We start from the raw sequence: 26,369 nt of genomic DNA, 5'->3' as shown, positions 1-26,369 counted from the left end.
TGTCCAACTAGCATAAGGTGCATAGGTTGGATCCCCAGCATTCATGCAGAAAATCAGGCCAGGGGCCATGAGCTTGCAGTACCACTGTCAGAGTACCAGAGACCAGAGCTCCCTGTGCCCACCCGCCCCCAAGCTTACTGGTCAGCCAATCTTGCCCATTCCAGTACATTCAATGAGAGATCCTGTTTCTTCATCATCATCATCATCATCATCACCATCAGGGTCTTTGTCATCATCATAAACAATAATGTAGAGAGATAGATGAAGGCACCTGATAGCAACCTCTGGCCTCCATACCAAGTGTATACACCAGTATGCACGTTGACTTGCAAGTGTGCATACATGAACACACCTACACACCTATAAATTTTGTGTATGTAAATATGCAAAAATAATTCATTTAAATGCTCCTCTGTGTTTTATTTTTAGTAGAATGTTCTCCTTACATTAAAAAAAAAAAAATCTGTATTCTGGGCCTGAAGAGATGGCTCAGAGGTTAAGAGCACTGACTGTTCTTCTAGAGGTCCTGAGTTCAATTGTCAGCAACCACATGGTGGCTCACAACCATCTATGATGTGATCTAATACCCTCTTCAGGCCTGCGGGTGTACATGCAGACAGAGCACTGTGTATATAATAATAAAAAAATACATCTTTTTTAAAAAATCTGTATTCTTTCAATATAGCTGCTTCTTTCCCCACTCCAAATACACCCGTGAAATCCTCTGAACTTTGACAATTCCTTAAATGGCTTAACTGGAAAAAACCTAACTTTTTTTTGACTTCTGATTGCTGCAGCTCCCACTGGCTCTCATGTCTCTCGTATTCCTGACACCCCCTGCATCCCTACAAGTTCCATATCCAAAAATGCAAGATAGGCAGCATTTTATATATTAGAAAAATGATTTAATGACAATATATTAAGCCAATATTTTTAGAAATTGGCACTCTAAGGATAGCGTCACAATGGACCTGCCAACACTAACTTAACCACACATTTTAAAAAATTGCCTTTTGTAAAAGAACAAAATGTAAGCTTTCCTGATTTGCTTCAAACATTCCTCATTTTCTCAGAAAATGGTCCTTCTGGGACCTAACTAATTCACATATGTACACTCTCCTCTCTTTCTCTGTGCAGATTCTGCTTTGCCTTTTAAATTTTTATTTATTTATTTATTGGTTCGTTTGTTTGTTTTTCAGCCTCCACCTTTAATCCCAGGAATAGTTTGCTAAATCTAATACTAATCTAATCTAATCCGTACACCCAGGGGAAGCATTCTTTTACATCACCAGCCTCTCCAGAGGCTCCTCCAGAGACCCCACCCAAGCTTTTCAGTCTCCATCTTACTGGACATCTGTAGGATGTCCCTGCCTTGAGGATTGAGCTGGCTACTAGACTCCCAAGAGGAAGGAGAGGATCATTTGCACAGCCATAGCGTGACACCTGCCAGAGTCCTAGCAGTCACTGCTAAAGCAGGCTCAGGGCTGGGGGAGGAAGGAGGGTAGGCAGGCGGGCGACTCTCCCAGCTCCAAGGACACTTGGAGGAAGATCCCTGGCCTCTGTGTCCAGCAGTTCTTCCCAGCACACTTGGTGGCCCAGAAACGGAGCTGGGTTTAGGAGGGAAGAGAGATCCTTGTCCTGGGCGGGGCAAGGGTGACTAGGAGTAGGTGGCGCACAGCCGGGGAGGAGGGGCGTGGTGGAGAGAAGGGGGCGGGCTGCGGGGCGTGGCTGAGCCCGTGTAAGCACAGACGGGAGCCAGCAAGAAACCACCACAGGCTTTCTTGACGATGCCAGCTCAGATACAACCTCCAGAGCCTGATGGGCAAAGAACTGGAGCATAGCAGAGCTCTCCGAGGGAGCAAGAGGTGCCAAAGACGTTCTCAGCTTGAAGCCCAGAGTCTCCTGCAACTGGGCAGCAGTGGAGGGTGGGCACGCTGAGCTGAGCTGTGCTCGTTTCCTGCTGTGTGAGTGCAAGCGCTGTTTTTTGTTTTGTTTTGTTTTGTTTTGTTTTTTGGTTTGTTTTTGTTTGTTTGTTTTTAAAGAAGATTCAGGGCTCTGTCCCACAGCTGCCTAGCCCAGTCTACCGAGGCTTCTCACCAGCCACCTGGGTGAAAACAGGACACACAAAAGAAAGCCTGAGCCAGAACTACAGGTGCCAGGCTGAGCTTTTCAGGGCAGGGTCCTCCAAGGTAAAAGAGGTGAAACTGCTGGAAAAGAAAAGAGACACTGGTGGGACCCATCGGGTCAGCTGGTGGCTTGAGCGCCCATGCTTCTGTCGTGGTTCACGGGTTTGGGGGCTGGAGCGCTCTTCCTGCACTTTGTGCAGAAACTTCTGTTCCCTTACTTCTGGGACGATTTGTGGTTCTTGCTGAAGGTGGTGCGCTATGGAGTTAAGATGGAGATCTACAAAATGAGAGGGGAGCTAGTCACCGTGCTGGATAAGTTCCTGTGCCACGCCAGGAAGCAGCCGCAGAAAGCCTTCATCATTTATGAGGGAAGCATCTACACCTACGCGGATGTGGACAAGAGGAGCAACAAAATAGCCCATGCCTTGCTGAACAACTCCTCGCTGAAGAAGGGGGACATTGTGGCTTTATTGATGAGCAACGAGCCGGACTTCGTCCATGTGTGGTTTGGCCTGGCTAAACTGGGCTGTGTGGTGGCCTTCCTCAACTCCAACCTTCGCTCCAATTCCCTCCTACACTGTATCAGCGCCTGTGAGCCCACTGCCGTGGTGGTTGGCGGAGGTAGAGTATGGGCGGTGGTCTGCTAAGCGCAAAGTGAACCGAGCTATTTTCCTGCCCTCCCTTTTCTAAGCAGGCTTCAGGTCTGGTGCTGTGAGGTGGGTGATAAGGTGTGCAAGTTATGCATATGCAAGAGTTTTCCCATCCCATGGCCAGGGCCTTAGCTCCTCCCACCCCTCTTCAATCACTTACTTTGTTGTAGACAAGTAAATAGCAATACAACGAAAGAATATTTTTATAAAAATTATGCTCCCTGCCAGTTGGGGAAGGGACAAGCAGTCCCTTCAGTCCCTTCAAGAGCTCAAGAGAGATAGGACTGAGTCAGTTATTTTTTTTTAATCAGCTCTGACAAAGTATCTCATGAAGAAGAAAACTAGCAATGTTTAACTAACTCCCTACCACCCCCCACCCCTCCCAAATGAGTGCATTTGGATAACAGAAGTTTTAAATGTGAAGTCCACTCATTCTTGTCTTCACTCTTGCATCTGCTTTGCACTCTGCTGACTAGGATGCGACAGAGCAAGGCTGAGCCAGGGCCAGGCTTTTGGCAGAGGACAATCCTCTCCCTGGTGGTATTGCCCTCCATCGTTTTCTTTCTCTTACATTCTTCTTTCTGTGATCCGAGTTAGCATAACTATGGTTACACACATCCACAGAGTGATGACCATAAATCTTCGGCTTAATGTCTAATTAACCAAGGAACCAGGAAGGTGAGCTGCTCAATAAACTGAGAGGAGAAGCATGACACTTATTCGGTACAACCTATAAGGTTTGGATGATTTCTTCTTGAATGACCCTAGGAAGTCATGAGGATGTTCCTGGAAAAGAGCTTGGTAAAAAAAAAAAAAAAAAAAAAAAGTAAGTATTTTAGATTGATGGATGCATGCCAGTTCTTCATATAGGAGTTCAGAGTCTCAGAAGAACATGGAGCATAATCTAATTGATGCTTCATTGGTGACTAAAAGCTTAGGTAGGCATCTCCAGTTCACTTTTCTCGCGTGTTCACACAGGACAAAAATTAGTTCTGGCTGTGGACAAAAGAAGGTCTGGCCCTCAACACTGTCACTCTTCTTTCTTTTCTGTGTCCTTCTAGCTTATCTTTTGGTTCAGTCAAACGCACACGCGTGCAGGCACACACAGACGCATGCACGCACGCACGCACGCATGCACGCACGCAGGCACACACATCAGGAAATGTTTACTGTCAAGCTCTGGTTTCAGCTAGTTTAGGGCCATGGGAGTAGAGAAGCCAAAAAGTGTCCCTTGTGTACCATCTGGTTATTTTCTCAGCCCTGACTTCCATTTCACTTTGTAACGAGGCCTGTTTGTGTCCTGAGGTTTCAGTGTCATATGGTAATGAGTAGAATCAAAGAGTCATGTAGAATCCTGACAATGTGGTCAAACAGTATTTACCAATTATTACAGCTATGAATGTGGCAGAAAAGTAAGCAATGTTGATGGTCTACGGACGGACTTTGATATTTTAGTCATGGTTTACATCACGACACATCATGTAGCAAACATAAACTCCAAATTAGGCTAGAAAACGTTACCTCCCTTCAGAGGAGCAAACTGAGAGGGCTACGGGGGCCCTGAGAAGGTCTTTGTGGCCATGATGCTGAAGTCAATCTGAGACACTCGAGAACAAAATACTAAGGAACCCTCCTAAGGGCCTTAGTGCAGGTTAGCTCTCCAGTCCATCTGCCAACCCCGCTGTAGCAGGAAGTGCTGCTTCATGATGTTCAATGAATGCTACAGTGTATGTGCTCTAGCTTTTATTCTACTCTCCAGCAACTGATTGCCGTGCTTCCTTGTTTTTCTGTTTCAGTGCCAACATCCCAGCACCCCCCCCACTTCCTTTTTAGTACATAAAAGCTATGGAGACTGAGGACATAGCTAAGTCCAGCAACGTACCATGCAAACATAAAGGCCTAAGTTTGATCTCCAGAATCCAACTTTTTTTTTTTTTTAAAGCTGTGTGTGGTAATCTCAGAGCAGAAGTGGGCAGATCCCCAGTGCTCACTGACCGTTTCATCCAGCCTGCTTGTTGAGCTCCAGGCCAATGAGAGACTCCAGCTCAGCGGAGCTCAATGGAGTAACACACAAGGCTGCCCTCTGGCCGCCACACAAGCTCATACACATGAACTTTTACATACACACACACACACACACACACACAAAACCATACACAAAAATATACATATGCATGCACACACATATGCATTCACACACTCACACACATTCATATGCCAAAAGTAGACACACAGGTGCATTTACACACAAGCAGGCACACATAGAGTATTACTTTGGGTTACTGGGATATTATGACATTGCTATTTTGGTACAGTTTTTCATCAAAATAGTTAACTGGAGAAATTAAGCTTAAGTCACATTAACCACTAATTTTAACATATCTTAAAAGACAAGTTACGTGGATTTTAAAGATGTGATAATTCTATTTTAATTAACAAATAGGTTACTTTGTTAAGAACAGCCTATGTCTTAGTAAATTATGGGCATTTAAAGTTCTTCTTTTATGTTTTTTTGTTTGTTAAATTTTTGAGACAGGGTTTCTCTGTGTTATCTTGACTGGTCTTTAAAGTTCTTACCCTGAGATGCTGTATTGTTTTAAGTGGCATCTTAAGCTGCATTTAAATTTTAGAATTCACAGATTCTGGCCCGTTACTGAAGTGGAGAGATGAGTAGTTTAGGCAGAGCAGCCAGGCAGACCTGAGGCTCAGGTAATGTCAGCCACATTGCAGCTGATGTCATCTGTCGTGAGTGTCTCTTTACTAAGCTTTAAGATGATGATAACTCCATCTACTTCACAGCACAGTTCTGAGGATTAAATGATCAGGCTTTCATGACTTGGGTCAAGTGCCTCGTGGGTAGTGACTTAGTGATTGAAAAATCAGTCATGCTGTGCTTGTGAAGACATCTGCACTCAAAAGAATAACACATGTCTTATGTGGAATGTTATTTTAGAAAAATTATACTTCTTATAAATTACATACAGGCTGTGTGTGTATGTGTGTGTGCATGTACACATACACAACTGCACATACATGTGTGCGCATGTGGAGTCCATAGGAAAACTTAGTTACCATTACATTTCTTTTGAGACAGAGTCTCTCACTGGCCTGGACCTCATCAAATAGACTAGCTTGACTAGCCACTAAGCACCAGAATTCTGCCTGTGTGTTCATCACTCCACTGCTGGGATTAGAAGTGTGAACTATAACACCTATCTTTTTTGAAGATGAGTACTGGGGTTCAAACCCAGGCTCTGTGCCAACTGATATGTCTGTAGACCCAGAAGTTACCAGGTCAGATAACGTCCTTGGTGATTGGTGCAATCTCCACCTTGGCTTAGCTTCCTGATAACCGTCTTCAGGAGGAAACCAAAGAAAAGGTATCGGGTTAAGCCATCATCAGACCGTTTTTTTCTTCTTATTATTTTCCATAGCAGTGGTGTCAGCTGTTAGCAGTTCTCAAGGCTGACTCCTGTAAGGCATTCCCAGTGGCTCTGAGAGGCAGATGTGGTGATCTTAGGCAAAGAAATCAAGTAGCACAGGTTGAGCAATTCGCTTTAGTGGGATACAGAACGAGTATCCAAACCCTGGCTTCTGGTGTGGGATTCTGATCTAATCATATTCCAGTTGTGTAGGGAATGCCAGTTACATTTCATAGAGTTATGAGAAAATTATATGTTCAGGCTGTTAGAAAACATTACAAACCAACAATACCAAGGTACCGGGCTTTTAAAACACGATCATTTAAAAGTTTATCCAAGAGAGTCTGGAGACTCACGTGTCCTTGCAGAGGGGTCTTCTGTCTATGCTGTGGCCTAGGGGGTCTGGATCAGCTGCCTGTTCTCTGCCAGTCAAAGGATTAAAATGAGGAGGTGGGACAGGTGACAGCCTGGAACGTCTCAACCGAGCTGACAGAATCTTCTGGTGAAAAAGCTTGCTCTAGGGGAGAAGGAGAAGTACTCTTAAAAAGACAAGAGGCGCTGTGGGTCCACCAGGGGTCGACGGGTTTCCTTGCTAATCGAATGTGTGTTTTACTTTCTTAATGCACCCGCATAGGAAATCAGTATTAACAGATGACTTAAAAAAAACCTCTCATGTTACCCCCACCTCTGCTCCTTTAAGTATGATAGTACAGAGTATGGGGGTTTATTTTAAGAGACTTCGGATTTTGCTTCATGAGAAGTAACTACTTGTGTTCACACTAGATGGGCCAGTGGGTACAACCTTGCCCTGTTTTTATGAGCTGTTATCTTCAGGCTGTGCTGGCAAAGTGTTTAGGTTAACAATCGAGCCTTTGCAATCCTGAAAATGCCCTTTCACCATAAAACTCAACAGGAAGAGAGGAAAAAGAAAGTTTAAACGTTATAGGAGTGATATGTATGGAGATACAGAAAACAAAGGGCTCCTGTGAACTTTAGTACCTACCTTGTGTCCTGTGATAGCCCTTACATGAGATCCATGTCTGTTTTTTCAGGGCATTACTATTCTTTTCTTGTATTTATTAGAATGGCTGTTATCACATTTTTTCCCATTGTAGATTTAGCAGGGTAAAGAAAGTTACCTTGTTACAAAAGAAAATAATTAAATATATAGTATAATTTTAAAAAAAAAACCTAGACATAGAATTGAGTGAAACAGAATGGCTCAGACCCATCACTTCTCAATAGAAAAGGGAAAATTACTTAACACATCAAGTCAAGACTGCTGATTTTCAAAATAATTATATAAATATGAGTGCAGAATGGATGCTAATTTGGGGGCAGGGGGTGTGATAGATGTGAAGTCCAGTGCTCCTGGATTAAAACAAGCTCGTGCTCATTATCTTGTCCAGGCCATCAACTTTTAGACTTTCAGTTGACTTCAGTTTCCTCATGTTTCAGAAAATAGTACACACTTCCTAAGTGTTCTGTAATTCATAGTAAACAGTGTTCATAAAAGAATACATAAATATTATAAATAGACACAAATAGTACACACTCCCTCCCTAAGTGTTCTACAATTTGTGGAGCAATGTTTATAAAAGTAGCTGGACCACTATTTTTGCAAGACTGTGTTTCCAAGCCTAAAATAAAGCACTGGTATCATCATGTCTGTACAGTACTTTAGGACACTGCTTACTTAAGACTCATTTTCTTAAAAACCAGAGCCTAGCTGTGCCCCTATGAGCACATGACTGATGAGCTGCTCTACGCAGGAGAATGATGGAAAGATGATAAGATCTGTCATTTCACCCTGACATTTTGGTTTGTTTTGCATTCTAAAGAGAAATCAGGTCACCTACTGAGAGTTGATTTTCATATTGGGTTGATTAATGCAGTGTTCTTGGTGCTGGAAATCAAACCATGGACCTCATAGACATCATACAAGTACGCTATGATGGACCTATACCTCGAGTCTTATATAACAATTTAAAGGTCAAATACTGACCTATATATTAAGCACTATAATCAGCTGAGTCCCTTCCCTCATGTTTGATATTATAGGCCTGTTAAATGTAGGGCAGGATGACATAGAGTTATTAACACAACATGCAAAGCACAAATCATATGATATGTTGGAGGGACATGTGAAGTTTTTGTTATTAATTTTGTAGTCTCAGAAATGTGACTAAGAGGTGCAATGATGATATAAGAATGAGAAATCTCCTTGTACTAAGGGTGCTGAGTGCTCACACACAGGATCATCACTTACTCGCTTTTCACAAGGGGGATTCCCCCTTGTATGTGGGAGGACATGTTGCGTGTTCCTTGAACGAACTTGCTGAAACAAACAAACAAAACCAAGTGCATTGAGCCATCTGCATTGGAGGCTTTATTAAGTACTATAGGAAGCCTAGCTAACTGATGTTCTCACATGGTTTAGTGCTGTCAACATCTGTATCTATTGTCGTCTCCCAAGCACAGCTTCTTAAAACAGAAATCTTTCCAGAATGAATGGTATGCTTGGCAGACGCAGTAGGCAGCAGCAGGAGTAAGGCATTGATCACTGTTGAGGTATCTGAAGTGCTACAGGCAATGGTGGTTTGTACATTTCTTTGAGGAATAAAAATGGGTTGAGTTTTATTAAATGTATTTAAACAGTATTATTTGGGGGCGGGGCTGCTTCAAGAGCATTGGCTCCTCTTCCACAAGACCCAGGTTTGATTTGGTTTGATTTCCAGCACAGGCCTGGCTCACAACCTTGTCTTTAAGTCTACTTCCAGTGGATCTGAAAAGAGGGTACTCTTTTGGGCTCCACAGGCACCAAGGGTGTACATGGTGCAAAGAAACACATGCAGGATAAACATCCACACAAATAAAATAAATATAGCTAAACAGTATTAATTTAAGCCATATCAATAATCCCACATTTCCTTTCGAGATCAAGGAAGCCATTTTTCATGTTGATAAGTAACTAGTGACTCCTTATTCTTTTTAATAAGGTTTATTTTCTTTTTATTTCAGGCTGAGGGTGGTAAATCCCAGGTATATGTGGGTACCCTCAGGGGCCATAAAAGAGGGTGTCAGACCTCTTGGAGCTAGACATGCCATATGGGTACTGGGAACTGAATTCTGGTCCTCCGGAAGAACAGAAAGTGTCCTTAACATTACACCATCCTCACACTGATGTTTCAAACTTTTATTACAATGCCAAATATCACTTTTAACCACTGTTGAAAGAATTGTATTTGAGAATTCTGCCTCAGCAGAATTTTAAGGATATGAAACCACGTTCCTTTGACTTTTGCTCACTTCCTTTATTCTTGTAAACATTACCACTCTTTGTAAACCCACACTATTCCATTCCCTAGACTCTGCACTTTTAGCAAAGGTTCAACTCACAATCATATTAAAACCCAATATGTACTTATATCCACTTCAATAAGAACTTATAGAAGCTTAGCCTTTGCTTTATATTCCAGATGGCCAATTTGAAATCATGACAGCAACAATCAATAGTTGAATGAATTGATAAGTTCAAAATGCCAGAAAGAATCATTTCAACAAAACCTAGAACTATTGTTTTGAAAGGCTAGATCCTTTGTGCTGTCTTTCTGTTTATGTCTTATCTTTCCTTCAGTCCATCCTTGTGGGTTTTCACTCCTTACCAAAAGTAGTCTGCACACAGCTTTTGCTTTCTCCATGTCTGTGAAGAAGTATGTTGGAGTTTTGGTGAGAATTATATTGAATTGGTAAATTGCTTTTGACAGAATGACCATTTTCAACATATCAATCCTATGAATTCATGGACATGGATGGAAGGTCTTTCCATTCTTCTGGTGTTTTCTTCAATTTCATTCTTCAAGGTCTTAAAGTTTTTCTTATCCAAGTCTTTTTAATTGCCTGATTAGTGTTACCCCAGAATATTATTTTTTTTTATTGAGGCTGTTGTGAAAGGTACTGATTCTATGATTTCTTTCTTACTCTGTCATTTTTATATAGGAGGTTACTGATTTTTGTGTGTTAATTTTGTACCCTACTATTTTTTTCTCAGAAACTGTTTATTAACTGTTTGAGGGGGCTTCTTGGTGTATATATCTATTCTAGTCTTTACTGGGTGGGTGATCCACTCTCTGATTGCTCCCCACTCTAAATCCTAGGCAATTGTGTTGGGTATGGCATCCCTGGGAGAGAATAAATTTGTTGTTTAGTAGGTGACATGAAGGAAGAAATGGACACGGGCTAGGAGAAAAGGATGAGAAGAGCTAAGGAGACCTGGGTCAGAATCAATGGGCAAGTTATCCAGACAATGGAGATAGAGTGGGAGAAGGCTCCTCTAGGCAGGCTTCAGCAAGACTAGGAGAAAATATGGGGGGGACCAGAAGGAAATATGACGTGTTTCCATTGTTGCTTCTTCATTATTAATCTAAATTATAGGAAACAAGTCAGAAGGTTTTCCAATTACAGTATAATGGAACTGCACAGTAACTGACAGCTGTTCCCCCCAAAACAACCAGATAATCATTCATGCTTCGCGTTATCATTCATGAAAATATCCAATATATGGGTTCTATGGATTCACATTCAAAACAAGATATAACTTATGATTATGTTTCTAGTTTGATTTTAATAACTTAATTATGCCAAAGGCCAGTGGGTATCATCCCACAGCACTACCAAAGATGTTGGGGGTAGATGTTAAATTAAAATAAATACAGAATTAAGAAGTCCTTCATTGGGCTGGAGAGATGGCTCAGGAGCTAAAGAGCACTGACTGCTCTTCCAGAGGACCCAGGTTCAATTTCCAGCATCCTCATGGCAGCTCACAACTGTCTGCACCTACAAGATCTGACACCATCACACGGACACACATGCAGGCAAAACACCAATGCACATTAAAAAAAACAAAACACAAAACAAAAGTCCCTCACTCCTTGAAAAGAATAACATGTCATAGAAATATGGAGGAAAATGAGTAGCTATAATACGTATAAAACTTTCACATTATTTTCAGTTAAATGAAGTTAACTAAGGCAGAATTACAGTGGCAAGAATGTGACAAACATAGTTCTCTCTATTTGGGAAAAAGAGCTCTCAGGAATGATGGATTTTGCTTGTGTACTGTTGGGTTCTGGGTACCCTAATATCTAATGCTTCCTCGCGAGAGGCTCACTGTCACCTTATCTTTCTTTCCCATTAATGACCTGCTTTATAGTATAAGACTTTATCCTATACCAGCAGCTACACCAAAGTTTCTAATAGCTTTGTCTCATCTCACCACAGACATTGTTGTTTGGTTGTTTGTTTGTTTGTTCTGTTTAGTTTAGTTTAGTTTAGTTTTTTGTATTTTTAATCCTGGAAACAAAGAGTTCCTTAAAAACAGTCTTCTGGTTCCTTTCCCATCCCCTAACACTCAGACTTTAAACTCACTACACTCCAGGGTTTGTCAAGTGTGGAGACCAGAGCTCTCGGGATATGCAGTTCCTCTCCTCAGCGTGGCTTTGGCTCTCTCCTTGGCCTCGGATCCCAGGCTGCTGCTGGAGGCTCTGCTAACCATCCCACTCTCAGCTGCCCTGCCACACTGTCTCCTGCCCAGAGGACCTGGTTACTTTTCTGGAAGGCATTCCCACCCCCCATCCCTGCCCCTCTGCTTCAGGGGGTTTGTAACTTTACTTATCAGTCAGTTGTGCTACGAACAGGCCTCTCTCTAAATTCACCGGGCCTCTCTCTCACAAAACCTTCAGCTTCAAAATGGTCTTGAAACCACAATGATCCTACGACTCCAGAGCAGCCAAGGGATTCTCCCAAATGTTCTTCTTTCTGGTTGAGCAATTAAGCACCTAGATTTATTCCTGGAATAACTACCATTAAATACTGGCCAGAGTAACGGACTCTGGGCAGATCCATTCCTGGGTTTCCAGAAAATGGCAACATGTCATATTTTGCAGAGGCTTAAAAAACAAAACCGTATAGCCACTATATTTGCTAACAAGTCCAATCAGGGACAAGCATATATGCTGATGCATTTCCTGCCTACATACCTCCCACCTACATCCAAGCAGAGGGAAGTATTCACCCTGAAGTGTTTCCTGCCCTCTTACTTGCAGGCTACACGTGATAAAGCACACCCAGTGCAATTGGGTCAAACTTGTAGCTTATTATCTCCCACAAACAAAAGCCTTCAGCATTTCAGGACTTATCTGTCCTTGAGCAAGTGAGGTTTACAGATTAAGTTTGGCCCTTACAGTAGTTTTATTTCAAAATTGGGGAAATTATAATTTTAGTAACAGAGTCTCTTAGATTATTTACAGAGACAGAAGGCAGGAAGAAAGAAAGGCCTGTTTAACCTTAGGTACGACCATGTTTATTCATGGTAGGGTGATCAAAATGGGTACAGAAGAAGATGAGATCAGGCACCTTATAAGAGCAGAAACTACTACCACACCATAGTCCCTCTCTTCTGGAACTGCTTGGCCTGGCACAAAGGAAGCTGGGACGTGTAGTCTTTTAACAGGAAACTCAAAATCACCAACATTTAATGTGAATCTGCTTTGTGTTTTTTCATCACAAAAATGTTTCAGTTAGTCCTGTTGAAATAGAGCTACAAGGCCTGGAATGGTGGCTTCTGCTTTTAATCCCTGGATTTTTCCAGATAAGGTAAAACATTATAAATTCAAAGACAGACTAGAGGTTAAAAAACAACATTTCTCAAAGCAAATATAAGCATAAAATAGCCTTGATGTCACTCAGTCAGACAGAGAAGATACTGTGTTGCCATTTTATCTCGGTCCTAACACATGAAGGAAACTCAACCTGGAACATTGAGATTTGAGTTTATTTACCTATTTCTAATTGTTTGCTTTTCAGATTTGCTTGGAAGCATAGAAGAAATCCTTCCCAGCCTCCCGAAACATGTCAAGGTTTGGGGAATGAAAGATTCTGTTCCACAAGGTATAGTTTCACTCAGTGAAAAGCTGAGTCTCGCCTCTGATGAGCCGGTACCACCAAGCTATCATGTCACCTCAAGCCTCAAGTCTACTTGCCTCTATATTTTTACCTCTGGAACAACAGGTATGTTGTTCTCTCCCTCCCTCTCTCCCTCTCTCTCTCTCTCTCTCTCCCCCCCAACTGTGTGTGTCTTTCTCTCTCTCACACATGTTGTGTATATGTATACACATGTATATATAATTAAAAATAATAGAATCTTAAATCCCAGGGCACAAGGCTACCTGAGGAGCCTATTTAATGTATCAAAGCCATCCTATCTGCCCCGTTCTCTCAGTACTTAACTACAGAGTCAACCTTGAAGGACTCCAGCAGGCCTGAACATGACAAACACGACCTTGGCAGGCCTTGCCCTCCCTCCAGCTTCTCTTCCTTAGAAAAACAAAAACAAATACATACATACACACACACACACACACACACACACACACACACACACACACACACACACACACACACATTCCTAAAGCTAGGCACCAAGATCTATTCCCTAATTTGGACACCCCCTTCTCCTGAGGGTGGCTTCCAAGCTCCAGCTATCAAAGTATTAAAGTCCAGCAATCAAAAGCCAGCTGTGGCTACTTTAATTAATCTTTCCAATCAAAATTAAACACCTTATCCCAACTAGGGTTTAGACCTCTCCTTTTATCTTTATAAACTTCTATTTACTTATGGGCCACACCTGTCTTCCCCTCCATCCAGAGGCAGTCCTTTGTCCCTTCCTCCTCATCTTTCTTCCTTTTCCCTTCTCCCTCTCCTTTACTCGTGTCTTTACCTCTTATTTTCTGCCCTTTGTCCCAGTGGGGCAAATAAATCTCCTTTGTGCTGAGAACTTGGTCTTGGGATGTCTTGTGTGCTGGGTACTTTCAATCCTGGCTGGCATGCCCTGCCCTCTCCCCTAAGCTCTCCAGCCCAGGGACTGGGTTGAGCCTCTTCCCCAGCTTCGCTTCCCTATGGATCTCAGCCACTGTGGCTATGCTAGTCTCCAGTCCTCAGCTCCTCCCTTGCCCCTCTCTTTTCTCACCCTGTTTTATGTGCCCCTCACTCTCCAGTCTGGACTCTTCCAGATGCCTCTGGCTATGCTTTCCCTGGTGTCTATAATAAATCGTCTTCTCCACCATATCTAGGGACATCATGTCTTTCTATTTATTTTTCACTCATGATGCAGTACGAGCCTTTGATCCCAGCACTTGGGAGGCAGTGCTGGTAGTACTCTGTTAGCTCAAGACTAGCCTAGTCTACCTAATGAGTTCTAGGCCACGCAGAGGCACAGGAGCATAATGAGATGCTGGTTCAAAAACAACAACATATTTTACAGCTTATGTAACAAATTATCATCTGAGAAAACATACATGCAAGAAGTCCTGAGGTTTTCCTGTGCAGGTGGAGAGTTAATTGCTTTGACTGTGATAAATGGGTAAATTGTACCCATTTTGGGGAGTCCTCATGCTCATTGGCCTCAATTTCATTTGAGATTTCTTTAGCGTGTAAGACCACAGGACGCTGGTATTTCTGAAGACCTTGGCCCATCCCCAGAGCTCAGCCAATTTAGTCTTGAAGGCCCTGTCTTATAATTGTCTGGAAGCCAAGATGCTTAACTCCGAGAGGCGACAGATGACAGAGGGAGGTTTGCTTGTGTGCGGCCGGTGAGACATGAAGAAGGATGAGAGCGTAAGACAGCAAAGAGAAGGAATGGATTGCACACAGGTCTCAGACATGTGAGGGATGCCAGCAGGAGGTCACGGGGCAGTAATGAACCCTACGTCAAGTGCTGTGTGGGAGAGGGGCCAGTGGATGAGAGTTTCACTGAAGCCCAAGGGCATTAATCCCTAGATTACTCTACAGAGATCTTGTAAGGGCTAGATTAAAGAAAACACTCACAAAGAAGGGAATTTACATGGCCTTGGTGTCGATCCTTAGGTTTCTCATGGTCAAAGCCTATAGGTCGTGAGGGTTTGAGTGAGTGGCAAGAGGGCCATGTTACTGTAGCACAGTTTCAGGGTGACAGAAAGTTCTCTGAAGCTGAAAGAGATAACTTGGTTTCCAGCAACACAGATAATGAGATAGCAAGTGTGTTGAAATAATTTGTGATGCCACTTCCTCCTCAATAAGGAAACGTAGCTGTAAATAGTCCTGTGCCTTATGACAACTTTGGGATACCCTTGTCCCAGACATCCTTCCTTCGCTTTCCATCCTCTCCAGCTGCGGTGTTGTTGCCCTATGTTTTGTTCTTCACCTTCACCTTGGGAATTCCTTTGACATTTTTGTTCCTTGGTCCCCTACTCACTAGAACCTCAACTATTTCACTCTTCACTCTCTCCCTGGGCTGTTCTCTACAGGGACACATGGAACATTTTGTTTTTAGTTCTTGTATATCCCAAAACATCTTTTTACTCTGTCCTTACAGATAGAAGCCTATCTGTAGAATTGAAAGTTGGAAATTATTTTTATTCAGGATATTGATTTTGGATTTCCTGTGTGCTTGTTGAGAAATCTTTTATCTCTGTGCTTCCTGCCCTTAAATCTCCAGTAGTTCATAGGATCCCGACGGCTAACGCTGGAGTTGCTCTTACTTAGTCATTTGCTGGGAGGCTAATAGCTAATGTCTTATGGTTCTATGAGTTTTTATATTAAAGGGTACACCTCTCCTCTTTGTTCATTTCTGTTCCTTCTGCCTCTTTCCTCTTCCTATTACTGCAGGCACTTTGCTCATTTATTCATCTTAGGAGCCTTTCCATTTTTATAGATTGAGTCTCTTGGACTAAGTCATTAATTTCCTATTTTCCTTCTCTTAGTTTTTGAGAGATTTATTTCCTGTGTTCTTTTTACTATTCTTCTGTGAGACACCTATTATTGTACTATTGATAATTTTTCTCATATCTTTCAAATGTCTTTATTTTGTCTGCCTGTTTTCCCCAATCTTTTTATGTTTAAATTTGTATAGCTTTGTTTTATGCTACCGAATTTCCTTAAACATTGGGTTTCTTTTGACTGCCAGGTTATTAAAAGTGTGCGTAATCAAACCCAAAACAAATTAACTCATGAGTAGAAGGCCAGCATGCCTGGGTGTGATTTGTGTACTTACTGGTTTCTTTGCTGTGTGTGTGCATGTGGTGTGTGTGTGTGTAGAAGGTATCCCTGGCTACTTGCTTTTATCTGTGAACTATTCAGATACCTCACAATAACAACAAAAAAATCTTCAAGAAAGAAAATAGCAAGTGTTAAAGGGGAAATGGGAAATTAGGAATGTTGGCAAATTTATCTCTTATCTCCCTATTTTAGCCTCTATTTTTCTTGACATTTCCAGAAGTGTTTGTGTAGCTGTTTAGCTAAACATGACTAGAATTGTTTCATAAACAGACTTTCCCATACAGCAGCCTATTTATGCTCACAGTGCTATCGTTTACTTCTCCAGGGGCTAGTTTCCTGACTTGTGAGCCTTTCTAGGGTTGTGTGAAGACAAAGCAGCTTTCTTTTGGCTTCCTCTTACATTTGGCTTTGTTGGATGAGTTCCATGACCTCTTTAATGAAACTCCAGTCTGTTATCTTCTATTGTCTCCTTTGTGCGTAGGGTCTGCAGATGTATTCAATCTAGTCTGCCCATTATTGGACTTGAGAGGCAGAACCAGGAATCTCTAACAAGGTCATCTCAGCATGATTGGGCAGCTATATATTCAAATATTCCTATAAGTCTCTGGAGGAAGCCAAGCCTCAGTTTGTTTTCTGTGTCTGGAGCAAGTTGTAGTTACCGTACAGATAGTTCCCTTTTTGCACACTTCTTTCTCCTTATGAATCTCTCCTCCCTTTGTCAAATATCATAAACAACTTTTCACAAGTATTGCCTTGGAGCTGTCTTTATCTTGGCATGTTCTAGCCCTTCTTATGTTTCTCCTGGTTCTTGTGTCACAGGATACACTCTTCCTCCTCACTTCCTTCCTGGACCCTATCCCAATAATTTTTTCAACTGAAAACTACATTTGGATATTTCTGGTGTCAAAATTCATACAAGTTTTAATGTATCAAGAAAAAAAGTTCACCAAGAACGATGCAAATAAGTGGTTTATGACTATATTGGTTTTAAAACTACCATTGATTTACGCTCCAAAGTTTCTATGCTCCTTGACATCTTGAGCTTTTTGGTCTGGTCTGGTTTGTTTTGTTTTCAAGATAGGGTTTCTCTGTGTAGCTCTAGCTGTCATCAAACTCACTCTGTAGAGACGAAGCTGGCCAGGAGCTCAGAGATTTTCTTGCCTCTGTTTCTGGAGTGCTAGGAAAAAAGACATGTGACTCCACAGGCAGGTGTGTTAACACTTTACCTGAAAGCCCTAGTCAGGTTTGATTATTCTTCTTTCTTCATTCAAACCTAAACACCATCAACTTTTGATCATTTTCTGATAAGTCTTTAATCTCTTGTCTCTTTTATCAAAAAATTTACCTTCCATTGTTTTGAGTAAGTTCATGAGTTTATTACATACTAAAAATAGCTAAACTAGTTAAGGGTAAGAGGCTCAAGAAATCCACTAAAGTGGCTTTGAAAAGCAACCAGAGCATTAGATGTAAAGTTGCTACTTTTGGACCAGCCTCTCCATGAAAAGCGTTTAATTTAAGAGCTGGTTTGTCATGAGATGCAGGGACACTGTAGAGAGTGGGGGAAGGTGGTGGCTAAGGAGTAGAACTTTTCTGCAGAAGAAAAAGCACAAACATTTGCTCATCTGGATGAGGAACAGAAAGCTATTCTTTACAACCATGGTTAGAGCTAGTCTCACCTCACATATTTGCATGTGGTTTTGAGGGGAGAATTTGGAGAAAGGCTCAGTACAGTGTAAGAGCCCAAGCTATTGGGAGTAGCTACAAAGATATGTTTTGAGAGGGAACATGGTTTTAAGTTCGTACCAAATATTATCCCAACTTTATATATGAGGTTAAGTCTGATCCCATTAATGAAATAGAACATGTAGTCTATGAGGAATTTCAGAGCAGGAACAGAACAAGGCGGACTTGAGACTCCTTGGAGGACATTTGAAGTCTCCATGGACTGTGACCCTTCCTTTGATGCCTTTTGCAGTTCCTTGGGCTTCGTTTCCCTTCCCGCCTCCAGGAAACCGCCTGCTTGGCCTCGTCTCCTCACTATTCTATGAAGCCAATGAGGTTATTTGTGAATTAGATTTGTTAGTTTTGTGGCTCTGGGAGTTGGACTCAGGGCGTCGTGTTTATGAGTGCTGACTGAGAGGTGTGTGTGTGTGTGTGTGTGTGTGTGTGTGTGTGTGTGTGTGTGTGTGTTTTAACCACTGAGCCAAACTATGCAGGAAATCATTTGAAAAACTAAGACCCTTTAAACTCCAAGATGAGGAGGATTCATTGAAATGTAATGAATTAATTGAAGTATGGGTATTTATTAACAGAAAGACAAGTTGTGTTCCATGAGAGAGACATATGGCTTGAAATACATAAAAGTGCTAATGTTCAAACATGTTCATACAATGTCATATAGGTTAACCTATCAGATTTTATGATGGATGAAAATTTTATAATAACATTATAATTTTTTATAACAACAACAAATTCTAAAACAATAACAAAAATATCTGCCTTCAGATGCTAGCACTGAGGCACTATATAAAATGCACACATTCTATATATTACTTACAACTGTACATTTTCATAAGAAACTGATTATACATGTGAGAAGGTTAGACAGAGAATAAAACTATATTTGGCTCATTAAATGTTTGGAACAGTTCCAACATATTTCCTGAACCTTGCATTTTTAAAAGAATCATGTGACAAGACAGATTTAAACATGACAAGGTCCTCAGTAAGAGTCCTACTAAGAGGACTTGTTTTCTGGAAAACTTCTATTTTACATTTAATTTAGAATTATATTATGATTCCTCTAATCTGGGGGTATATTTTTTCAGATGTTACCATTTCTTTTAATATTTTCTAGAAGATTCTATAACATATTCTATTCTAGATTCTAGAACCATTTGTGGTGTTTTTGTCTCAATTCTTTGTGTAGTTAGTATAAGGATAATCTTTCAGAGATCTACATGTAATGGGACATATCTGTATCTATCTATCTATCTATCTATCTATCTATCTATCTATCTATCTATCTACTATCTATATTTATCTATGCACATATATATGTGGGGGGTTGTGTGTATGTGTATATATACACATGTATACATATGTAATTTTACATAAAATGCCTCCACTTAAAGATTGAGAAATAGTTTATTCTGAAAACAATATTAGTGACAATGACCCTGCATACCAGATTTCAACTAGTCTGGAAGCAATGTTCTTCCATTGCAAGGACTGCATGGACTTCTGAAACTACAGTACAAAGGAAATTATAAGTCAATCCATTCAAACAATACAGTGGGGGCATTAGCTACATGGGATGCAGCAAGGTCAGGAAGTTTTTTCAATATGTCTCAGATAGCATTTTAAAGCATTCTTAGCTATAAGTTGGTGCATGCTAGCAGTGTAACAATATGTTCCAAAAGGTTTACCTAATGGTCATGAGAAAATGAGCTCATATACAAAGGTAAACATGGATAGCTATTTCCTGAAGCACGTAATCCTGCCAGGAAAAGTTTGCTCTCCATCTGCATTCCAAACCTTCCCACAATTATGATATTTTACTTCGCTGATGTCAATTTGCACAATATTGACCATGGATGGGAGTCCCTCGGAGAACATGTGTGGTGTAACTTCTCTCTCTTTTCCTCCAGGTCTACCCAAAGCAGCTGTGATTAGCCAGTTGCAGGCGTTGAAAGGGTCTGTTGGGCTATGGGCTTTCGGCTGCACGGCTGACGACATTGTTTATATAACGCTCCCTCTGTACCACAGCTCAGGGGCTCTCCTTGGCATTGGCGGATGTGTTGAACTGGGTACGTTTTTACTTTTTTTTTTTTATATGTCCTCACAATGTTTTAATCAGAGGTTATGTTCATCAGAACTTAAAATTATTCATAGGATTCCGAGGAACTGCATGTGTATTGCACAATTACAATGTCACATTTGTGGAAAGGACGCATTTTTTCTAACATAGTATATTCTTAAACTACAGAGGTCAAAGTCCAGGATGTTTGCCCTTGTGGTTTCAGCGATTTCTAGGCTCCTTTTTCCCTTGTGGCTGCTCATTCTCTGGGAGACTTATCCCAGGGTTCCCAAACCCTGGTGGACCCAGGAGTCCCAAGGAGTAAATATGTCAGCTGCAGAACGGTTTAGAGCAAGCTTCGGGAGTCATGGGAATTACTTCAGCAGCATTCTGCTGAGCAAAACAAGTCAAAGCACAGACAAGAGTCTAGGTATGAACAGTAGGAAAACAGGCTCCGCCTCTTCCAGGCAAGATGAAGGTTTGCAGTACACAGATGAGTGAAGGGAAGGACTTCTAAGACCGGTTTCTTTTCTCCCCACAGTCTGTCCTAAATATCCGAGAAGTCTTGTGGTAGAGTTTATGACTCAGTAGATTAGATGGTGGTAACGATGACACCTTTGTGACCATGTGAAAAAGCACTGCATTGTTTACTTTAAAATTTTGATTACTTGGTATGTATCATATATCCCAACTAAAAATAGGACACTGTCTTAGTAGGGGTTTTGTTGCTGTGAAGAGACACCATGACGACGCAACTCTCATAAGTAAGCATTTCACTGGGGCTAGCTTACAGTTTCAGAGGTTCAGTCTGTTAGTATCATGGCAGGACATGCGGTGTGCAGGCAGACATGGTGATAGACGAGTAGCTGAGAGTTCTACATCTTAATCCACCAGCAGCAAAAGGAGACAGTGTGCCACACTGGGTGTAGCTTGAGCATAGGAGGCCTCAAAGCCCGCTCCGGCAGTGACACACTTCTTCCAATAAGGCCACGCCTTCTAATAGTCCCCCTTCCTGTGGGCCAAGCGTAAGTCTATGGGGCCGTTGTATTCAAACCACCACAGACACCATGTTAAAGCATGTTATTAAAACTAGGTACTCTACCCATTGATGAACTTTTAGTTGGCGGGATTTTAGCACAGCTTGTTAAATCTCTGCTTCAGGCTATGACGAAGCTACGTTTAGGTCTTTGCAACAAACTGCATGTCTTTGTGCGTGTTTTAGTTAATATCATTTATCTTTGAGAAGTATGGATGACCCTCCCAGTGCCCACAGCAGTACACATGTACTTGCAATGCCTATGGTAGTATACATGTACTTTCGATTCCTGTGGTAGTATGCATGTAATTCCCACTGATTTTGAAGGCGCTTTCATTCCACACACTGCAGGAAGCACATTTGCAGTTGATATCACATGACTAACCTGAGAGGCTATTGGACCAGAGAGGTAATGCTTCAAAATGAATTTGCTACAAGTGACTGGGAATGAGTTTTGAGAGCCTCAGAAGTGAGCAAACCCATACCACTTGTGTTTCAGAGCAACTTAGTGCCTATTTTTACCTCCTCTCATAGGGGCCACGTGCGTGTTAAAGAAGAAATTCTCTGCAAGCCAATTTTGGAATGATTGCCAGAAGTACAACGTGACTGTGTTTCAGTATATCGGAGAGCTTTGCCGTTATCTGTGCAAACAACCTCAGGTAAGAGAGACTGTTAGCAGAGATGCTGGGAATCTCAGACAGACCACACACACTGGGGGAGAGGTAATTTGGTTTCTTTGCTTTCATTCCACAGTCCTGCAGAACATAATTTATCAAAAACACAGAGATGCTTACAGTATGAAAGATAAAATAAATATAAAGTCCAAGAAAATAGGAGGACCACCTAGGATAGGGTTAATAATACATTTTGTTCTATAGCTACACAAGACAGATCCATAATCTAGCACACTTCAAGTTTATGCTAATTCAAGTTTTATTATGAAATTAGATGTCTATTATGTCCCCAGAAAAACAATTCCAAGTTTAAAGCAGATAATGGTTTAAGCTTTTTTGCCTTTAAAAATGACACCAATTGTAGTTTTCTACTTTTCTTTTGGATACATGATTACACTGGGTATATTCCTGTTAACTTTAATAATGTTAAAAAGGAACCTTTATTTTGTACTCATCCCCTGGCCCCCTAAAGCAATCACTCTGGCATTCTTTTGATCAGTTGCAGCTGCATGAGGAACAGGTAAGTGCAGAGATTCAGCAGAGTCTGTTGTGTGTCTTTGTGGCTAATTGCTTTTTATGTTCTTGTCTTTGTTTTGGCCTCATGTATCTTTCCATATGCTATGAAAAATAACTTTCTTACTTTCTAAGCGCTCTTGACAGCTAAGAAGTGTTTTCTTCTTTAATCAAATCAACATCAATGCCTTCCAGAAAAGCTGTGGCACATGCTACCCTTTGGGAGGAGGCGCTGCAGTGCCATGGCACTGAGCTACACCACCTGGCCTGCGTTCCCTCACACAGCGTGTCTGCCAAGGTGTGGCTGGATGGTAGACTGGGGCAACTATTTTGTTTTCCCTGGTTAAAATATTAACACCGCTTCTTCTGCTGATTAGTTTCCTGATGAAACTAGGCTGGGAGCCCTAAAGAAAACTTTTTCAAATATGTGGGATTGCACAGGACAGATGAACACAGAAAAGAATGTGACTGGGGACAGCCTAATCTACAGGATGCTTTTATTCATGAGCTTGGAGTTCACTATGGGAAGACTTCCTGTCGCCCTCACTTTCTTCATTTTTTTAGAAGCCATTTATATTTTTGCATCAGCAAATCTGCATCTATTTAAAGAACATTTGGTTTCATTATCTTTCCTTGTGTATATATATATATATACACATGAGATTTCAAAGCATGGCCTATGGGTTAGTGAATTTTGCCCCTATTCTGTAAACTGACCTAACTTGATGCTTGCACTATCACTATGTCAGTGTATTATTATAGTGTTTGCAAGGAAAGAAAATTGTTGGAACACATAATTTCCTTTTAGGGAGGAGGCATAGGTGCATGCATGATTATCGACAGGCTTTAGGACCAAGAGGTCTCACCCAGAATCAGATTGGAAGGGTCATAATTCCTACCATCCGCTGTTTATGCTTTTAGATGATCATTTCAGAATGAAGGCCTGTTTTGGGCAGTAAAGAGCTCACCACACTGGGCTGTAGGAACTGTCATTTGGCTTTGCTTTCAGTGTGTCTTGCTTCTCCCTCTACATGTAGCAATGAGCATTCTTTGTCCCTTAAAATTTAAAGTCATGGCAAATTTTCTACATTTAAAGAGGAACACCGAAGTGTCAGTTTTCTTTTTTTTTAATTTTTATGAATTTATTCATATTACATCTCAATTGTTAGCCCATCCCTTGTATCCTCCCATTCCTCCCTCCCTCCCACTTCCCCCCCTACTCCCTTCCCCTATGTCTGTGACTGAGGGGGACCTCCTCCTCCTGTATATGCTCATAGGGTATCGAGTCTCTTCTTGGTGACCTATTATCCTTCCTCTGAGTGCCACCAGGCCTCCCCATCCAAGGGACATGGTCCAATATGGGGCACCAGAGTTTGTGTGAAAGCCAGATCTCCTTCTCCACTTAACGGCGGAGAATGCCCTGTCCATCGGCTAGACTGGGTAGGGGTTCGAAGTTTACTGCCTATATTTTCCTTGGCTGGTGCCATAGTTTGAGGAGGACCCCAGGGCCCAGACCTGCCTGTAGTTTTCCAGGACCCTCTGGATCTTTCTATTTCCTCATTCTCCCCGGCTTCTCACACCTAAAGTCTCTGACCCACTTTCCTGGTAGGTAAAGTTTTTCATGGGGACGTACCCCTTGGACTAGTGTCTCGACATAAGTGAGTATATAGCATTGTATGGCGAGATTAAAGGGTTTGGTTCCATTTTTATTCCTTCTTCACAAGTTTTCTGTGGTGTCTATAATTTTCTCTTCTTCTGCAACACTACATGTTAGTTTGGTCAGTTGATCTTTCTTCATACTCTTCTGATGACAGTCATCTGTTTCTCTCTTTATTTCCTTTTCTATTTATTTTAACGGGTATGGGTAACTTGCCTGCATGGATGGCTGTGCACCACTTATGTGCCCAGTGCCCATGAAAACCAGAAGAGGGTGCCAGGTATTTTGAACCTGGGTCACAAACAGTTACGAGCTACCATGCCGGTGCCGGGATCAACCCTGGGTCCTCTGCAAGGGCAGCTGATGTTCTTCGTTGCTGAATCGTCTCACGAGGCAGTGAGACTTCTTTTTAAAAAGACACAAGTAGAATGAAGAAGACTTGAGCCTTAGGGGACCAAAACTGATATTTTGGACAAAGAGGTTTTGCTGATCCTTTTGGCCTATTTGGCTTTCTGTATAAGCCATAGCGCTGAGATGATTCTCTCTCTCATTTAAAAGGCTGTTCTTCCAGAGGACCCGGGTTCAATTCCCAGCACCCACATGGCAGCTCACAACTCTCTGTAATTCCAAAAGCTGACACCCACAGACATACATGCAGGCAAAGCACAAATGCACATAAAATAAAAATAAAAGTTTATATACCCACAGCCCACACACATTTACACCTGTACGATGTGATTTAAAGACTCCTTTTGTTTTGGCTTCAGTACCGTGCCAACACATTTCACAACAACTCCTGACGAAACACATCCCAAACTTGAAAAGCACCCAAGAATTGTGCCATATAAACGGCTACTCTCTGCTCAAGCAAAATAAATCATAAGGCTTGCTGTTCTACCATTTTATTCAAGAAAAATGGTAGTACAAAGTCCTAGGATTAGTTCCATCTCAGACAAGCAATATCTACAGGCTCCCGGGAGGGGGCACCAGGATGGTTTCTCTGGACTGCTAGCATGGGTCTCCATTTTCTTTTTTTCTCCATCTTCAGAAGTTACCTGAAACTCCTTAGCTAGATGAATCAGCCAAAGTGTGAGCCCATTTCAAAGAATCCTGTGATCTTTCCTCTTACCATATTTATTTCTACCGTTTTTAAAAAAATCAAAGTTGTAGTTTTTCACATTTAAAAGATGGAAAGAGGAGCTGGAGAAATGGCCAAGTGGCTTAAAAGTGGTACTGTGATTGCAGAGGACCAGAGTTCAGCGCCAGCACCCAGGTCAGGATGCTCAATTGCTTGCAGTGGAAACAAAAGGGCCTGAACTCTCTCCTAGAAAGCCCAGTGAGGCCTCACTTGCCTGCAAGCAAGAATGGTTTAGCATTGGAAAGCTACAGGTGTTGCAAGTATGATTTGGGGAACAATGAGTCATTTCTGTACCCTATATGCAGAAACCTGTGTGACAAGACTAAATAGAGGCTCCTGTGACCTGAGGCAGTCCCCTGTCCAGAGCACAGAAAGAGGGCCATTGTATTACAATCTCAAGGACCTTAATTGCTAAGAACCCGAACCAGTGGATTCCTCCAACGCCTCCAGATAAGAGGCCAGCAGTCAGCACCCTTCATCGCAGCCACTGTCAGCTCACAGCATTCATGAGTCACGAGATAATCCATTTGTAAGGATTTAGACGCCTACATCTGAGACATGTGAGGCAGTGCCAGAAAGCTAATGAGAGGTTATTATATGAGTATAAGAGGGCATCTTAAGGAACAGTATTTTACCTGTTGTTGGGTTTGGATCAGCCCTATCTTTACATCTCAAGTGTCTCCTAGAAGAGAGATGAGGCTTTCTTAGAAAGGGATGTAAGTTAATTTTTTTTGGGACCCAAAGGGTGTCTGTAGTTCTTTAGGCTGTTTGCTACACTAGAAAAAGTAGCTTGACTTTTATTATTATTATTATTATTATTATTATTATTATTATTATTATCATCATCATTATTACTATTACTAATTATTACATAATATTATAACTTTGCATATCCATACTCATAGACATATAAACATATATGCACCATAATCCATTTGTATCAGATTCTATATATATAATATGTCATTTTACTAATAAATGTAATTTTCTATGTAATGTCCTTGAGTGGATAATGTTTATACATATTTAAACATGCACATATATAGATATGTATGTGTGTGAATATATTTATTAATATCATGAGAAAAAGAGCTTTTAAGTTTTATTTTTTAATAGTATGTATACATTTTCTTCAAATTATTGGTTTTGCTGCATGCTATGCATTTTGTTTTTTTGTTGTTGTTGTTTTGTTTTTTTAGTTAAAAATGCTCCTAATTTTCATGTTTGTTTTTACTACTCCCTGGGTTTTTAAAATTGTGTTG

General features: G+C 41.4%; 1 protein-coding gene across 1 annotated transcript in view; it reads left to right on the top strand.

Annotated features, from left to right (window-relative positions):
* Nucleotides 1-1,735: 1,735 nt before the first annotated feature.
* The window catches only part of SLC27A6 (solute carrier family 27 member 6), a 41,401-nt gene continuing 16,767 nt past the window's right edge, over nt 1,736-26,369 (top strand). Inside the window, exons 1-4 of the mRNA XM_084779267.1 lie at nt 1,736-2,747; nt 13,063-13,266; nt 19,941-20,099; nt 21,660-21,784. Of these exons, the coding sequence (XP_084635393.1) occupies nt 2,267-2,747; nt 13,063-13,266; nt 19,941-20,099; nt 21,660-21,784 (969 nt within the window). The 5' untranslated portion in view covers nt 1,736-2,266. The remainder of the gene's footprint in view (nt 2,748-13,062; nt 13,267-19,940; nt 20,100-21,659; nt 21,785-26,369) is intronic.

The sequence above is a fragment of the Acomys minous genome (assembly GCF_964271855.1).
Source record: "Acomys minous genome assembly, chromosome: 4".
NCBI lineage: Eukaryota > Metazoa > Chordata > Mammalia > Rodentia > Muridae > Acomys > Acomys minous.
Note: the sequence above shows the minus strand (reverse complement) of the source record. Positions and strands in the feature narration are given on the sequence as shown.